The sequence below is a fragment of the Thunnus maccoyii genome, chromosome 1, assembly GCF_910596095.1.
Source record: "Thunnus maccoyii chromosome 1, fThuMac1.1, whole genome shotgun sequence".
NCBI classification, from domain to species: domain Eukaryota; kingdom Metazoa; phylum Chordata; class Actinopteri; order Scombriformes; family Scombridae; genus Thunnus; species Thunnus maccoyii.
In genome coordinates this window covers 24,571,620-24,590,294 of record NC_056533.1, presented here as the reverse complement: position 1 = coordinate 24,590,294, position 18,675 = coordinate 24,571,620, and the positions used below count along the sequence as shown (strand labels likewise).

Below are 18,675 nucleotides of genomic sequence, written 5' to 3'. Positions count from 1 at the left end.
TCTTGTACTTTACTTGAATATTTTTATTTTATGCTAATTGATACTTCTACTCCACTACATTTGAGGGAAATATTGAACTTTTTACTCCACTACATTTATTTGACAACTTTAGTTACTTTTCAGATCACAATTTTACATAAAATAACATAATGTTGAGCTTATAAATTATGCTGCATTGTTGAAGATTAAATCAGTGGTTCCCGAACTTTTTGGCTTATGGCCCTTTACAAAAAATCAGTGTGTTTTTGTGTCTCTTTGTCACGTTGCAGATGTCTATGAGTTGTTTGCAGTTCCACCAAAGAGACATTTCCCCTCACATGGTTTCAAATAAGCAGCTGTTTGAGGCCCAAAGAAGTAAAACCCTCCAATATTTCACGTAAATGCAAAGATTAAAGAAAAGTTCTGAAAAATTAATCCAAATTTATGTAGCAGAACTACATCATTTTTTCTCCTTTCCTACCCAATCTATCATCTCAAATCCTCTCAGATTTATACCAGATTTTTATTAGATTTTTTAAAGTATTTTTACATTGTAGTATTGAGACTTAAGTAAAGGATCTTTACTCTAATCTTTGGTGACACCAAGTAACTCCTTCACTTTGCATCTTGTTTGAGTGTCTGCAGTGATTTTCCTAAACAGATGCAGAGTTTTTTCTGGAGAAAGCTCTAATTTCCATACGACAGATGGAAGCAACCTTGCTCAGTTGCTGTTTCTGCCACAGTTTCTGCAGCACTATGTTCTTTAGCTCTGAACATTATAATAACTATGGAACTGTTACTCCGAACTTCTGTCTTTTTGTGGATTGTTGTTGGGTTTCTATCGTTATCTGAGACGTCTGAATCCTGTTCAGACAATGACGACCTCTCGCTGTGTGAATTTGTTATCGGAAATGTCTGTTTTGAGTTAGTTCGGGGGAGTAAAACCTGGTCCCAAGCCAGGAGCAGCTGTGAAAAGCGAGGAGGAGAGCTACTAAGGGTGATTAACAGCCCCATCAAAATTTACCTGAAGAACATCACCAGAGAGAGAAACATCAGCAACTTCACCTGGTGGCTGGGGGAAGGGGTTCGAGAAAAGTACCAGGAACCCACTATGGGTGAGTGAAGCATGTCAACATTTTATTGCTGGTGCATTTTTTTCCCCATTTTTAAAGCTTATTGTATTTTTGTCTTATCATCTTTGAGCAATGTTTGAGGCCTCCTGTTACAGGTGTCATAGAGAGGTGGGCAGTTAGACTAAAGTGATGTCAAGTAAATTTAATTTCACAAAATCACAAATTAGCCTCAGAAGGCTTTATGATATGAACAGAAGGCAACCTTTACTTTTAAATCCTCAATGTTGATGAGGGAAAACTCCACACAGAATCCCTTTAAATGGGAATAAATAGCAAGTAGAGAGAGAATCCAGAAATAACAACAGAGAAATTACAATATAGGGAAACAGAACAACATTATGTGAATAAAGTGCAAGTATATGATTAAGTAAAGTCTCTCATGCACTAAATAAGGCTGAGTGTCATGCAAAATCTTTGAATAAAGGTACATGAGTTTCATTACTGATAAAAAAAAAACAATAATAGATATATATTTTTATACTATCCTTTGTTGCTCAATATAAACATGTTTACTTACTGAATAACAATAATAACAATTTTTTGAAACGCGTCAGTATTCAATTCTGTTTTTACTCAGCAGCACATGAAGTTTGCCAAAAATAAAAAATTAACAAAACTACAACACAGTGATGATGAAATGTCTTTCGTCCTTTAAATGTAAATGAGATGCTGATTTGTTGTTGGTTCATGAATAACAAATGTTGTTTATCACACACCATGAAAGCATTGTTACCCCATAATGAAATCACAAAGCAAGTGAAACTAAATATTTAATTTGTTGCGTGTCTGTTTTTTTTACTGTTGGATGGCACTTTTGATGATAGCAAATGTGACAAATTTGAAAACTGTGACTTAATATAGTACAACCCACTCGATGTGATTTGATCTTGTCAGTGTTGAGTCAGAATTGACGTCACTCCAGTGTTCACAGTTCTGTATGAGTTATATGTAATATCCACTTTCTAAATAGCCTACACTAGTTATCTTGTGATATATGTGTACTGTACTAAAATGGTTTCTAGAGCTAAATACAATCAATCAATTAATCTATTAGTTCAACAGAAAATTGATTAATCATTAAAATGATTTATAAAACAAAAATGCCAAACATTTCAGCTTTTCAAATGTTTTTATTTAAATATCATTGGATGATTCTGGACCAAGTGATTCATTGATTCATCTTAAAAATAATAATATACATATTAATCGATGATGACACAATTGTAGCTTAGAATGCAGTAATGTCCTAAAAAGGAAGCCTTCCTAATGATTTGTTTGCGCGTGTTTATGGCAGATAATGGTGGCGTTTCCAGTGACGACTGCACATACGTGAAGCTGAATCCTCTTCAGCTCATCACTACATCTGACTGCAACCAGAAACGTGGCTCCCTCTGCACCCACAGTAGGCAGCTCATCACGACTTTAACCCCTTCCATCCCTTCCTCCTTTCCTTCCTTTCCTCATCCTTCTCTTCTCTTGCATTTATAACAACTGTGTGAAGTTAATTGTAACATTCAGTAGGATGCTTTTTTAAAAGTGTCTCTCTTGTTTTAAAGATTTGTGGCCTGCATCCAACACAAAGGTAAGAAATGCATCTTTCAGTCAGTAACAAGCTATATAAACATCCAGACTCAATTTTCATGTTTGTTCATGTTTTCCTTACAGAATTTACTGTCCAGTCACGCAACCAGATCTCGTAAGTGAGATCACACATAATGTGTCACATCAACAACAGCAGTGCAAGCGAAGAACCAAACAGTAATGCTGTCTATCTTTATTTCTCAAATGGATTTCAGGGCTCAAGAGGAGCGTAAACACCATGGCTTTGCACGTCACAGACATTAACAAACTTCTCCTGGTGAGAGATGCATCAACAATATTTGATTCACAAATTGCAAAAACCATTTAATGGTGGTAACTAGCCTTTCAAAGTATAAAAATGCTGTTTTTCTGAGACAGGAAGCAGATAAAGAACTCCTGCGAATGGAAACAGAAGCAGGGGAGCCGACAAATGACAACAGGGTGGGTACATTGGAAAGCCCGTGGATATTACATCACTCACCTCTTTCATGTTGAAAGTTTATCATGGCCAATTAAATTCTGTCTGCTTATCTCTCTCACAGGACAAATTCATTCAGTATTTGTTGGAAGCTACTAAAAAACTGACGCCGACATTTGCGTTGCAAAACAGTGACACTGTCAGTCACATCATCAACTGTGGCTCTGGCATCCTCCTTCTCTCAATGAAAAAATGTGATATCCTGACAAACCCAAACCCTAAGGTAAGTTCAATAAAATGTGTGCCTGTATTTCAGCTTTAAGAAATCGTACATATTAATGACATCACATCACTATAATGGCTGTTAAAATAAGGCGATGTTGCATTTTCTTCCCCTTCAGTCTTTATTTGAGCAGGTCTTTGAGATCTTTCGGATGGTTTCTCTGCTGCTGGGTTCGGCAACCAATCAGAGAATTGTTATTAAGCACTCAACAGGCTATATCTATCAGGGCAGGTTAGTATTTTCTTTCAGAATATTGCCTGACATTTCTTCAAATAACTTTGCATCTTTTATTCCCTTTATAACCTTATAATATAGCAGAAAATATATGTAAAAAATTAATATTTTCACATTTATTTCCTCTCAGTTATGCACCTGCTGACCTCAGCAACGCAGTGCTGGGTTCAGAAAAAGATGGTGAGTTCATCAGACTCCCCTCATATGAAGCACTCAAGCCTCAGCTTGGACGTTACAGCACAATCATCACTCAGGTCTGTGTGTGTCACAATCATGTGTATGTCTAAGTTTTTGTGACTTTGTTGTCACCAACAGCCTTTTTACATTTGAGTTTTTCTCCTTCTAAGATGGCCACGTTCTCAGGGAATCCCCATCTGTCTGATGACAACATCTCAGGAACTGTTTGCAGCCTTTTACTCAGTGATGGAGTCTCAGACATCAGGTTGGAAAACCTGACAGAGATGATAGAGGTACAGCGGTGATGAGACATACTGCTCATGAACGTGCACACCGGGTTTTGTAGCATTAGAGCGATAACATTAAAAACATGTGACCTCATGTTTTTCAGTGTTGGTGGCAAGCAGAGGGAAAGTGTAGGTGGCATTTGTAAGGGACAAAATCATTGTGCGTTATTATCAAATAATTCAACGCTAGAGTGTTATGCTCCTCAATGGCATGTGAAAAGCAACAGCTAGTGACACCGTGTTTATCAGAGCACTTAGTTCATTATGAGCTCCCTAGATAAACAGTGGAGTGAGTAGTGACAAGGACCACAAAACACAAGAATTGGCTGTTCCAAAATGGTGAGAAAGGGTGATAAATATATTACTAAGAGAAGAAGAAGAACAACAACACGGAGAAAAAGAAGAACAATTTTTCTTTTTTTTTTTTAATGCATACAAATATGCACAGTTCACATGGAGCAAAGTAGAGGAGAACTAACACACATAAGAGGAAGGTTACTCCAAAAAACAACTGAAGCATTGTTCCAGTTTCTTTGGAGCAACCTTACTTTTCTAAATGTAATCATGATCTACTAGAAAAAATAAGAGAAAAGGCTAATTAAATCGTCCATTTGCCTTCTTTTCCACACTTTTGAAAGCAATGTTTTTGCTGTTTTTAAACAACCTTAAATCATAAAAAATTAAACAAGTATTCAAATGTTGATCTTTACATCCAAATATTTCAGCCGTTTTTTTTTTGAGCCATAACATGAAAATTGTATTAAGGTATTATTTATAGTACAGAATCTACATAGCTCCCACAATCTGTTTTCTTTCTGGATCTTTTTCAATCTTCCAACTTCATCATCTAGAGGAGAAATACCTCTTCTTAATCTGCAATGCAAGATCTTTGGCATGACGTAACATATGATTCGGGGCTATGTATCTGCTAAATTAACATACAGTATATATTTTAATAGTAATAATAGTAACTTGCTTTCTCCGGTTTCTCCAGATCTTCATGCCTCATCCAAATGCGTCACTGATAAATAGTACCGTTGTGTTGGAGAAAAACACAAAAGCGCTGACCACAATCAATGTCTCGGACCCTAACGTGACCATCTTCTTCAGCGCGGAGCCCAGTGAAAATGTGTCACTGGTTGTTATGTTGTCGCAAGGGTCACCTCCTAATTCTACCTATGTTAGAAACACAACCATCCTGAGCCAAACAGGTATTGATCTATTACTGCATACCCTAACCCGTCCTCATCAATTTTATTGATTATATCTTATGAATCCAGTGTAACCCTCTGTAGCACCATCCCGATCCAGGTAGGCACTAAGAGCAACATGATGTATCCTTAAAACAGGCACAGACACACTCAATTTGAATGGTTTGCCTTACATGTACCTATGTGCCCCCTTGTGTATTAATTACTCAAAAAGACAATGTATTTATTTTTTTATTTAAATTGATTATTAGAATAGCAATTATGTTGGCTGCTTTTTCCAACAGGAGGCTACCGTTGGATGATAACCCCAGAGATGTTGCAGCAGACTCCTGGGGTCTGGTATGTCGACACTAGACTCTTCAATTCCACATGGGAACCAGGCCTGACACTGACGACCACATCTTTTATGAGCAAGTGCTTGTACTGGCACAAAGGCAGGCAGACATGGAGCACTGATGGCTGTCAGGTGAATTTCCACCGGGACAAAGCCAATCTTGTACTGTACCGTAATTTCTTCGAATAACACCAGTACTTTCGTATATGATTTTGTCTCAGGTGGGTGAGAAAAGTACTCCAGAGCAAACACAATGTCTGTGTAACCACCTCACTCTCTTTGGGAGTTCCCTCTTTGTGATGCCGAACTACGTGGACATAAGTCGCACAGCAGAGTTGTTTGCGACGGTGTCTCGCAATTATGTGGTGCTGGCGCTGCTGTGTGCTTTCTTCGGCCTCTACCTGGTCACTCTGCTGTGGGCCTGCTATGCCGACCGCAGGTCACGCTCCAAGGTGAGTCACTACAGAAGTAATAAAGAGGTCTTTAATATTATGTGAGGTTTACATCCAGAATGCAATGAAACTATCAAATCATCAAGTCATATTTTTAAAAACCATAGACACTACACCTGCTATTTTTTAACCCTTACATGTTGTTCAGGGTCAGATTTGACCACTTTTTTCTTTTAGCCTGAAATTTGATGAATTCTCCTAATGTGACCAAGAATATGCAAACATGGAAATATTTCAACTTTTTAAAAACATTTTTTGTGCAGCTGATGCACATAATTTGATACAAATGTTGCATTTTTCACATTTAATATAGTTCACCGTTCTCCTGTTTTACATGACATCGGACCATCATATAGTGTGATTGTAAATGTTTTTTCTCCATAAACAAAAAGTCTAAAACCTAAAGAAAAAGATCTCCCTCTGCTCTCTGAAAGCTTCATTAAGGATTAATCACGCATTTATAAATGACTGATGAGGTATTCGTGGATAATTTGTGGTTTAGAAATGAGAAAAAACAGTATGTGAAGGCTAAATGGTGTATATTGAATTTAGAAACTAACCTCTTCATGTTCATTCCAATGCACAAATAAAGCCATTTCTGCCAACACATTCATATTTATGCACCACAATGTTTTATGTTGAACTATCAGAGGAAGATGACTCTGCTGGAGGACAACCATCCAGGTGCTCAGTACAACTACCTGATCAGTGTCCAAACTGGCCATCGTAAGAATGCCGGGACTAGTGCCAATGTAAGAGTCTTCTTTCATTGATACACTGATGATTGTTCGATTATGACAGTGAAATGAAATAACACATAAAAAACCTTTTATTGAAGGTATTGTATGTCTTGGCTTGCATGTTTCAGTATATTAACTACAAATTGTGTATACTTTGAATTAATACTTAAGATATTGTTGATCATTGCATTTGTCCTACCTTCCAAGCAGCCAGTGGTTACAGTATAAAAATCTACTTTTAGATACTTGGCACTTGCTTTAGTTGTAGAACATTTTGATGTCAACATATCTAATGATCTTAACATCATTGCTTCCCGTCATCGAGTTGAAAGCAGGGATTGTTTTAAAATCTTTGCTCATGTGAAGCCCTAAAAAATTTAAAAATTAATTTTTGAATTTTACTGCATTCAGACAGACACATTTGATTGTTTCTTTACTTAAAATTGTTGCTTTTCAGCCACCAACTCACAAGTCTTGGGTATTAGAACTCCCATCCAACACTTGAATGCATCAGCCTTAAAGAATATTTAAATTAATATGCTTTCCTCAACTGTGTTATCATACAATGATCATGTAACTTTGACAACATAAAATAGAAAAATGTTTACAGAGATGGATTACCCATGATCATGCAAGGTAAGATTCTGAAATTAACTCAAACCAGCTCAGAAAGTATGAAAAACGCAGATTAATCCAGAATACTAAATATATTGTAGACATGTCTGAGTCCATGATGCTGATATGTGAACCCAGTGCTGTATGTGAACCCAGTGCTGTTGTGCTCTCCTGTAGGTCACAGTGAAGCTGATTGGCTCTGAGGGAGAGAGCGACACACACAACCTCACAGACCCTGAAAAGCCTGTGTTTGAGAGAGGAGCTGTCGATATGTTCCTGTTGGCCACACCCTTCCCACTGGGTGAAGTGCGAAACCTCAGGCTGCAGCACGACAACTCCGGAGGTCATCCCTCATGGTACTAGAGTCAAGTACTCAACATATGTAACACTATGCCACATCACGGCACAGTGTTTCCCATAAAAATAAAAAAAGTAGTTAATGGAAGCTATTTGAAGATTTATTATTAAACTAATATAATTGAAGCTGACTCGATACAGCTTTGTGTCATGTTTTAGGTTGTTGAAGTGAGATATTTACACTAGTGGTGTGGTGTTTTATGCTTAAATTAATTCAGCTCCACACTGAACATGTGGATAATTGGTGGATGTCAGTGTAAATCTGTAAACATGGTTGTTAGAGATGTGTGCAGGTAGTATTTATTGCCTCTCTGCCAGACTGCTTGCTGGCTTCTTCACAGTCACACTTCAAAATGTCAGGCCCGCCTCATAGTTTAGCACTACCTTGTTATCACTTCTCATTAAATAACACTTTGAGCATACTTTACAGGTCCATACACACATACTTTGATGGAGAGTAGAGCGGTCATAAAGAATCACACACACAAAATGCTTTGAGCAAAATTCAGAGCTTCCAGTAAGACACTAGTTTGATGCTATCTCTACTAGTGATATAATTTATATATCATGGTTTGTTACACAACACTTACACATTCTTAGTATTGCCTTTGGCCACAGGCAAGAAATCTCTGCGTAAAATTGGTGATTAGAAACTTCGAAGAAAAATACACAAAGTTCATAATGTGTTTAATTGGTGCTCCCAAAAAATCTGTTGATATTGTCGAACATTTTCATTTTCCACATGGAAGCATCCATACGGTAAATGAATGAATTTCTCTTGTATAAAGGTATATAAACAAGGTGACCATACAGGACCTCCAAACAAGACACGTTTTTCACTTCCTCTGTCAATGCTGGCTGAGTGCTGACCGCGGAGACGGCATGACCAAGAAAACTTTCAATGCTGCAAAGAACAACGAGATTGCCAGCTTCAGGTCAGAAGTGGACCATTTTACACAGATTGAAATATACTATCTCCGCTCTGAAAAATGTTCATAGGAAAGTCACGTGTAGTGGTTAGTGTCATTATGGGTTTTTGCCTCTTTCTGTCAGGAATATTTTCCAGAGCAGAACGTCGACTGGCTTCAGGGATGAACACATCTGGGTGTCCATAGTGGATCCCCCCTCAAGGAGTCCGTTCACACGTGCCCAGAGAGTCTCTTGCTGCATGAGCCTGCTCCTCTGTACCATGGCCATCAATATCGCCTTTTGGAACATTCCCACAGATGAGGACTCGCCAGTACTCTTCTCCTTTGGTGAATTAATGTTTTTTATATTATTTTGGCTGTTTCTTAGCTTTCTGACCTGAAGCGCAACATTTAATTAAAGAGGTAAAACTATGCCTTATATTAATTTCATCAATGTTGTTGTTGGTTATAGGTCATATGATAAGTATGTAGCCTACAGAAAACACAAACTGACTGGTGAACAATCCTTTTGTAGGGAAAAACAAACAAATATCTTAATTGTGATATAATGAGAGGTTTTCAGTGACTCTGTTATTGGGGTCTAAAAGTTTAGGATGAAAGGTCAAATAGTTGGAGCCGATATGTGAGCTGAGGTGAAATTTGAGAAACAAGTTAATTGGCTGTCTTGTCTCTTGGCATGTTTTTTATCTCCAAAACCTCTGCCTCCACATGTACAACTGAAACATTTGGAACTAGAAGAGTACAGATCTCCATCAGGTGTATATAGTCAAGATGGCGGTGAGGATAACAAAAACGTGGATTTATTAATCTCGTATCGTGACTTATTTTAGTGGATCATAACATATCGGGAATGTAATTAATCAGCAGATGCTTTGTTTCAAGATGAGACCAAACTTTTCTATGGATATCAGTTTTTGAGTCACGACCGATGCCAAAATGTGGCCTGCAACAGACTAGGTAAGCCTTGTTTGTAGCCTAGCCGACTGCCAGAAATGCCTTTTGCTTTGTTGTAACACATATCGACTGCTGAAAAGACGGAAGTCTAAGCTTTACGGCAGGCTCATAAGGAATCTTTTCAACATTTATTTGAATTCACAACACAACCAGCTCTCAAGGTACCGTGGTAACAACACATGATTGGATACACACGCGGACACACGACCAAACGCATGTTCAGCTATGGAGGTCTCAGCATAGCCTGGCAGCAATAAATGAATAGAATATGTTGGATGGAAGAGTTGAGCCACCTTTACAAGGCTTTGCTTGAGACTAAGCTGTTGTGTTGCTTCTCAGAGGTCATGGGTGTTGAAGAGCCATACTAGTCCCATCACTAATACTTTTGCAACATTGTTCTTACAGCATATGTATGAATATGTGTGGGTGTATGTAATCAGCAACTCTCCAGCGTCAGCAGTATGTGTATCTGTGTTGATAAGAAGCATCTCATTCAGCTGGGTTTTATCTCACAAACTCACCCATTCACATTCAGCAGATTCTCCACAAGAGGGAGTTGTTCATTCATTCTCAGACCAGATCTGCACATGATAAACCACCTATAGGAAAGAAAAGTAATATAAAACGCTAACAATATAAAACGTGTGGGTGTGTTTGAGATTTGTTTGACGTGTTAGCTACAATAAAGAAATTGCAAATAAATCGCACTAAAATAGGAATACAATTCAGGGTGTGTCTGAAAAATACAAAATGTAACTTTTAAAGATATTGTGAATTAATTATTTTCTTTTTACATTTTTTAAAGATTATTTTTAGAGTATTTTTTGCTTTAATTCAACTGCTGAAAGTGGAGAGAGACAGGAAATGGGTATTGCAAGTTACCAAAGCTGTTTCCTAAATTTCAACAATAAATGAACACTGTCTTTCTATAAACACATATAACCTTGAAGGATCTTAAAGGACGGGTTCACAAATTTTTAAATCTGTCTTAAAACAACAGTCAAGTACACAAATGAACATTGAAATATGTTTTTCTTGCCATAATCGTTCCTCCTGTTCATACTGTCCATTAGAAGATCCCTTCATAATGCAATTACAAGTGATGGAGGACAAAATCCACAGCCCTACTTCTGTACAAAAATGCATTTAAACATTTATCTGAAGCTATAAATTATAATATTATATTATTATATTAATTATAATATAATATATAATATTTATATATTATAAATATCTTTCAACATTACATTCTTTTTAGTGCCAAAGTCCCTTTTTTTGTTACTATAATTTCACCGCAGCTCAACAAGGAAACACAAAGAGGAAATTTGATACTAAAAAGACTATAATGTGGCAGATATCCATTGATATGACTAACTCAGACTGCTGAAGCCTCATATAAGCTTCAGATCAACTTTTAAATACATTTTTGCACAAAATAACTGTGTGGACACACTGTGGATTTTGGTCCCCAACACTTGAGCACTTTTAATAGCCAGTATGAACAGGAGAAATGATTACAGCGAGGAAAACCTCTTTCAGTGTTCATTTGGGCACCTGACTGTTGTTTTAAGACAGACTCAAAAAAATGTGAACTTATCCTTTAAATTACGTTTATTACTTTTTTCAGTTATCAGCACGTGGCTTATTGCACTTAATGCACAAACTGCAACTATATAAAACAATCTGTAGCTGTAAAGCTCCTTTCCTGCAGGTGGTGCAGGTGAGTAATTGCCTTTCTTGCGTCTACAGTGTAGATGATGTTCACTGCTATGTCTTCAACTGCAGCTCTAAACTAACACTGCTGTTGTTTTTGTATCACCAACACTGTGTCCTTGTTTTCATATCTATCCAGGTTCATTGAAAATCACCTGGCAGGACGTCATGGTGGGGGTCGAGAGTGGTCTTCTCATGTTCCCAATCAACATCCTCATCATCACCATCTTCCGAAGCATCAGACCCCGCATCATTTCAAAATCACAAAAAGCCGACTCTGAGGATAACTTGAGACCCCAAGCAGTTACCATACCAACCATTCTAAAGGTGTGTTTTGTATTATCTAATCTCAATGAGTGTGAGAGTGTGATTAGCACTTTTTTGTGTGACTCCTTTTGTGCAATGCTCTGATGAATACGTGCCTCATCACTGACCTTATGAGTCCACAAATACATTTTTGAGTTCAGATTATGTTGTGTTGTGTCTGTGTGGCTCTGACTCCTGCTGATTATTAACTGTATTACGTGTACTCCTACCTTTTTTGTGTGTATTTGTTCAAGTAGTATAAAGTACACTTAGCATTTGCTATTTGTTGTAAATCCTGCCTTAGGATACAGAGGAGGTGATTTCTTTGGTGAGCAGAAGTCAGAGGAACAAGATGTCAGAGACACACAGGCTGGAGTCCACCACTGACCTCTACACTGCCTTGGACAGAGTGCATGAATTCATCCAGCTTATGCAAGGTTGTTTTGATCAATGTTAAGAGCATTATGTAACCCAGTAAAACACTTCCATAGCCTATGAGAAGGCCACTGCATTCAGCCAGAGAATCAGTCCTCCTTTTGAAATAAAAAAAATGGTTTTACAGCAGGTTTTCTATTTTAAAGTCAAGATAAGAAAATTACATACAACCAAAATGAATTTGCATGGGCTGGTTATATTGTTTTTGTCAACAACTCCCATGAAAAGACCAAAAACAACTAAGTGTTTGTCCATCTCTCAGTACTTTCCAACTTTCCCAGCCTGTCTGTTGCTCTCATCCCCAAACCCATATATAGATCTGTAAAAATAGATTGCAAATATACACATTACTAATTTTGTAAAACAGCTGGGCACTGTATTTTTGGCAAACGTTACTCAAACAAGTAATGCATTTGTTGGGGACTTCTTTCAGCTGCACATCTGGTGCACCAGTCAGGACAGCAGGACAATTTATGTGAGATCCTAAAATAAACTTTAGTGCCTGTGCTCATCTTCATCAAGCAACATGTCACCTAGTGAAATGATGTGACTCACTGGTGTGTTTTTAATAATTTTTGGACAACAGTGGAGGTCTATGGCACAGAGGAATAATCAATATGAGGCATTCAATACACAGGAAATACATTTAGTAGGATCAGTTCATTGTTGATTTATATCGTCATGAAATTTGTTGACAATAAGGAAAATATATGATATAGGGATGCAACTAATGATTATTTTCATTATCGATTGGTCGATATATCGATATGTGGATCATATTCTCGATTTGTCCAACAGTCCAAAACACAAATATATTAAATTTACTATAATATAAGGTCAAGTAGACACAGCGGTTTCACACATTTAATAACCTGGAACCAGTGAATTTTTGGTATTTTTGCTTGAAAAAAGACTGAAATGATTAATTGATTATAAAATAGTTGTATATGTGTTTCTGCCAAAGGTGAGACTGAGAGTGACCCCCACTGGGTGTATTGCAGCAAGTTCCTCCTAGCTGGTCTCTGTCACCTCCTGGTGTGTCTGGAGAAATTGGATGGAAGGAGCCTCCCGAGTCCACAGGAGTACCAGCAGGCCCTCAACATCACCAACCTGCTGGTTCGCAAGGCTGAGATGGTCTTCAGCTGCCACTTGGCTTACTGGTCAGCACAAATAATCTGCACAGGGGGGAAATATCACTAGTTTCATTTAACCAGAATATCTCATGTGTCGTCCTCTTTTCTTCTTTTCCTCTCATTCCTCGCTTCTCTCTTGGCCCAGCCCACCTCCCGTGAAGAAGAAGAAGAAGAGGTCAGCGGGCTGCTGGCTGCCCTGGTGGTGTGTGTTCCTAGGCTGGTTCCTGTTGCTGTCCATCAGTGGAGTGTCCACTTTCTTCACCTTGTTGTATGGCTTTCAGTACGGCAAAGAAAAGTCCATCAAGTGGGTCATATCTCTGGGCCTCTCCCTCTTCCAGAGCATCTTTATACTGCAGCCTCTCAAGGTGGGTCAAGATGGAAAAAACCTCTACTGTACCAACATATTCTTCCTTAAAAAAAAACATTTAATTTAGTGATCAGTCTGAAAACTGTGCTGTTTGTAGAATAAAATCATTTGCTTCCAGCAGAATCATACGATCAGCTTAAAATATTTTTGTTTCAGCTTTTATATTTCTGTGTATCATTATAATAATTTTTCAAACATATTCCATGGTTTGCTTTTGTTAAAAGGTGATAGGGGTTGCTGTCTTTTTCGCCCTTCTGCTGAAACCTGTAGCTGTGGAGGAGACTGAGGAAATTGAGCAAGTGCTATTAGGTAAGAAGGTAGAAAACCATTATGAAACCCATTTGTTGCCGAACAGGTCCGCTGTACATATAACCAGTATAGTATCTTTTTATCACCCTTGTTTTAATATATTTTCATCATCCTTAAAGCTGCTAAAATTGATATTTTCATATCTTTTCATGAGCAATGGAGTCAAATGACGGTGTATGTGAAACGTGCCCTATAGGGACAAACCAACAGATAATTATAACCCGACTCTGCAGTTCCCTTCAGCTCTAAACAGTGTTTTAGTGTCTTTCAGCTCATTTTTTGGTTTCCCAGCTCTCAACTTTGCTGTTTTGGTTTGCTCTCATCAGTGTTGTTTCATCTGTAGCAGGCACTGTTTTCATTAAAAACAAAAAGCTCTAAAAACCCTTGCCCCCTCCACCTGGATAAATTGGCCCTGTTGTGCCTCCACACAGGCATTTTGTCTTTTACTATGGTGTCTTTTTTACTGTGATGTCATTTACTTGTTTTATCTATTTATTGTCTTGTCTGTTAGTATGGTTATGACCTGAACAAAATGAATTTCCCTTGTGGACAATAAAGAACATCTAATCTAATCTAATCTAACTCACAGTACATTACCTATCCAGAACCAAACAGCAGATACACAAAGTTCGCGATGAAGAGGTGAACATAGTGGTGCATTTAGCAGGTAAAGAGACCGATATTTTTCTCAAGAGTTGGTGGAAACCAAAACAGAGCTTAAGGAAGAGGGACTGCCAGAAATACAAATTAATGCTAATGTTGCTCCGTATCTGCTGGAGGAGTAAATACACATCTGTTCACCACAACTTAAAAGCAGATAATATGTCAGTGTTGCGCTTACAGCTTGTTTCCTCTGCCTCGAAAAGTGGTTTAAAAAAAATCAGTTAGTGCAGGTTATAAAGGTATTTTGTGAATTTAAAACATATCTCAATAGTAAGAGGTTTACTTTACTGGCTTCAATACTTTTTTCAATTTTCAATTCAACCCTCCAAAAAACTTTAATAATACCTTGTGAAATTCTAGAAACCATCAAAAACATTTAAGTAGAAAGACAAATCTTTTAGTATAAACCTGAAATGTTTGAAGCAAGACTGAAAAAAAAATCGGCCTTTAAATTTCTTTTATCACAGTCCAAACTAATTTATAATTTATGACGTAGACAGAGGTATCCATTCTGTTTTACTTCAGCTTGACTGCAGAGAGCTCTTATGTAATCATGCGTGTGAAAGAGTAAAAATATTTGCCTTAACAACTACAAACTTGTGACCTTTTTAGTTTTTCTCTTCCTCCCAAGTGACTTCTTATTCCTGATCGTATCGGTGCATCCTGCCTTTAGTTAAGGAGCGGTAAAGAACCATGAGTCTTACTGCGCTGTCTTCTCCATTTAACAGAGCAACAAGACAAGTGTAGACGCTACTCTGGCAGGGACACTCTGTGAGGAAGCTGCATTTAGCGGGATGAGCTGTCTACTCCGATGGGCACAGCTGCGATCCACAGCACCCTTGTTTCTTAGACACTCTTTTGCAATTATTGGAAGTTTGACTTTCTGAATATAAAATTACATAACACATTCTGGTGTTTTATGTGTACAGATTTTTTTTTACTTTCTCAAATCATTTATTATACATGATGATGTCTGTGTATATAAAAGAACTGTCTGGTTATTTATTTTAGCCGGGAATAGATTGTTCTTTTTATGCCAACATACTAAATTGGTAGAATCCATTACAGCTACAAGAGGCAAGTTAGTGTGTTTAGCTGTCAAACACAAGTTCTGTCATGAGTTCTTTGAGTTAGGAAAAAATGTCCTCAATCCAATAAAGTAAACATAATCCCACCAGTAATGGAATAGGTGAACTTCTGTCCTTTTGCTGAATGTCAGTATAGATATACTATATACAAAGTCTGTAAAATCTGCAAAGAATGTGCATATTTATTTATTTCTTCATTTAATTTGTCCATAATGTTTGACCTAAGTTAATATTGGCTTTAGTGGAGCATTTTAGTGTTCTATTATTACTCTAAATGCTATTTCATGGGCTCTAACACCGCAACAAAAGGAGGGAATAATGAATTCTTGTTGTTTAAGCATGAAAATAATAAAAAACTTTACGATATTTATTATTGGCACAAATTATTTGGTATTTAGTCTAAAAATACTGACATGGTAAGCCCTCAAAGACCAAACCCATGGGTGTCGACATAACTAGTCTTGACAGCATATGAAGGCCAAACATCGATTAAGCATGAACACAAACTTTCACTTTTTGAAGAGCAGGAGGTGCTTTTATGTAATTGCACATATGGTGGATGATTATTAATTGATCACTTTTTTTCATTTCACCTCCATCACTGTAATATGCTGAATGTGCATGTCTTCTCATCATACATGTCTCTTTCTATGTGATTCAGTTTGTCCTCCCTTTGAATGATTTATGCTGCAGACTTAACTACATTCAAGTTTGTGCTTCTGGTTTGAGAATACAAGTAAGTCTGCAGACACTCGTCTGTCTTAGACCTTCTGTGCTTTATTTAATCATAAGTAGATTATTTATTTATTGTTCTCATTTATTGATACTGTATGTATTGTATGTGTGTACTTGAATAAACTGATCTCTGTTAAAATCTTAATGTATTCATCTGTCAGTGACTTTTGACTGAAAGAGCTGCAGACAGACCGTGGCTGAAAAGTCTTAAAACCTGATTACTAAAAGCATATATCAAGAAATAAATAAAATTTTAAAAAATATAGTATATTTACATGTCCACAATTTGATGGCAATCAACACACAATGACTGCAGTAAATCCTACACATTGGTCCTTTAACTGTTAATTTTATATAGTTATATAATATTGTACAGAAAACATAGTGCAATTTTGTACAAATTATAAGAAAAACTGAAAAAAGTGTGAAGTCGGTTTAATTGGTAGGTGCTGATTCATTATATTTGAGTTAATACACAGTTCTTAATTTGCAAAAAATCTTAATAAATTTTAACAAACAGACTTTGTTTTCAGTATGTAGTTTGTGTGGCAAACAATATGTTAGCATATTAGGTTGTTTCTTAAAAATGCTATAAACAATCTGGTAACACTTAACACCCTAACTTTCCTACCATGAGTGGGCTCTTATCATCTAAGCCAACCTAACCCTTTTTTACATTTCTTATAATTTGTACTACACTGCACCACCCTTTCTGTAAAATTTACTGTTAAATACCTGCAAATTACATTTAAAAATTCCTGAAAATTAGTATAAAATGAAAGCACCTGCAAAATAAAGTGTTACCAATAGAAAGTGACAGGCTTTATCCCAAAGCATTTGTTTGTCTCTTGCAGAACACTGAACAAGGTTAAAACCGCTGCCAACAGGTTATTGACCTTCACTGTGTAACTGTTCTGTTTTCACAAAGAGATAAACAGTGACCCAGAAAACTCTGACACATATGGAGTCATATCATGATATCAACTCCCATTGGCAATATATTGTATTATTTCAGTACACATTATGTGTCTGTGCCTCACAGTCACTGTTACTATATTATCACAAAACACAGATAAAGCTTACCACAGCACAGTTGTGTTTATACTGGAAGACTTTTGGGTATTGAATATCCTGAGGTCCAGGATGTCTGTATTTTAAATCAGTCTTTGCTCAAGTATTTTTATACTAATCCAAATAGATAAGTTTGTATATTTGTGAATGTAGATATTTTATTCTATGTTCAGTCAATTTTACATTTGTCCCGGTGGGGCAGATATGAGTAATATAGTCTAGTGTTGTTGTCAGTGAGTCTTCTTTGAGCATATTGCAAATGTAAAAAACTACTATCTTATAATCAACATAATGACATATAATTAATAGTCATTCATGAACAGTTTTAGTAATGAGACTTCCAGTGAATCACCTGGATTGGTGAGACAGCCTTTCACATCCCAGACACAGAAAACCAGTACAACCATCACGTAGCTTCTGCTCACTGGTGCAATACGGCAACAATAAAACTAGTTGGTGATTATTTCCTTTGGAGAATGTGTCCTTCGGTAGAATAAACTTTCAAGGTGCTCAAGAGAGACTTTTTTAGATGCTCTAGCTTTGGCTTTTACCAACAGCTCCCACCTCAGACTGTATCAGCAGCCGTCATTTTCTTCACAACACTCCCACAGTGTAGTTTGACCCACATTGATGCCATAGTAATTGACTGATTCACTCTTTTACAGAGTGAAAGGAGGAGATGACGTTGTTCCAAAGTAATAATGAATGGTTGGTCAGTAACTGTTTTTCAATGCCAGTGATGTTTATAGGGACATGAATCTGATTCTACTTGATGTTTCACCTCTCATCCAAAGGGGCTTCTTCAGTTCTGACTGGCATAGAGTCCCAGGTATATAACCGCCGTGGTGTCATTATCAAGGTCATTGATACCACTTGGTTCGTTAGTGCTCCTGACTGTCGTAACAACAATTGTTGGAGTCACGTGGCTCAACACAAGGAGGGCCAACTCATGTAACGACAGTTAGAGATGTTGGAGTAACCTGAGGTAACTGTTGATGGAGTTGTCACATGAGGCCGAATGTGAATGGTTAAGTCTCCTGGGAAGCAGTAAATGGACAGCATTTTAGGTGAAAGATAAGTGGTGTCATTGACCTCCTCCTCTGTTGAGGGATGATTTCTCTCCTTTGATGAAGATGGCCTCCTTCATTCCTCTTTCAAACCATCTGTCCTC

The 18,675-nt window shown here is 37.2% G+C and overlaps 1 protein-coding gene across 1 annotated transcript; it reads left to right on the top strand.

Annotated features, from left to right (window-relative positions):
* The first annotated feature begins 281 nt into the window (after window positions 1-281).
* Window positions 282-16,644, top strand: LOC121896789 (polycystic kidney disease protein 1-like 2). Its single transcript, XM_042410815.1, has 23 exons — window positions 282-1,094; window positions 2,407-2,514; window positions 2,669-2,694; window positions 2,778-2,808; window positions 2,909-2,970; window positions 3,072-3,134; window positions 3,236-3,394; window positions 3,513-3,625; window positions 3,759-3,882; window positions 3,976-4,098; window positions 5,087-5,303; window positions 5,588-5,769; window positions 5,859-6,089; window positions 6,740-6,841; window positions 7,622-7,800; window positions 8,590-8,736; window positions 8,855-9,057; window positions 11,537-11,724; window positions 12,008-12,140; window positions 13,103-13,298; window positions 13,417-13,636; window positions 13,863-13,947; window positions 15,339-16,644. The coding sequence occupies exons 1-23, from the start codon at window positions 767-769 to the stop codon at window positions 15,383-15,385; spliced, it is 3,267 nt and encodes a 1,088-aa protein (XP_042266749.1). The 5' UTR covers window positions 282-766; the 3' UTR covers window positions 15,386-16,644.
* The last annotated feature ends 2,031 nt before the right edge of the window (window positions 16,645-18,675 follow it).

What these genes read in the sequence shown, in the direction of transcription:
- LOC121896789 (XM_042410815.1), top strand. Translation starts at nt 767, where the DNA reads ATGGAACTGTTACTCCGAACTTCTGTCTTTTTGTGGATTGTTGTTGGG. An exon ending in ACCGCAGGTCACGCTCCAAG is followed by an intron (nt 6,090 to 6,739) that starts GTGAGTCACTAC and finishes TTGAACTATCAG; the next exon opens with AGGAAGATGACTCTGCTGGA. An exon ending in ATGCCGGGACTAGTGCCAAT is followed by an intron (nt 6,842 to 7,621) that starts GTAAGAGTCTTC and finishes GCTCTCCTGTAG; the next exon opens with GTCACAGTGAAGCTGATTGG.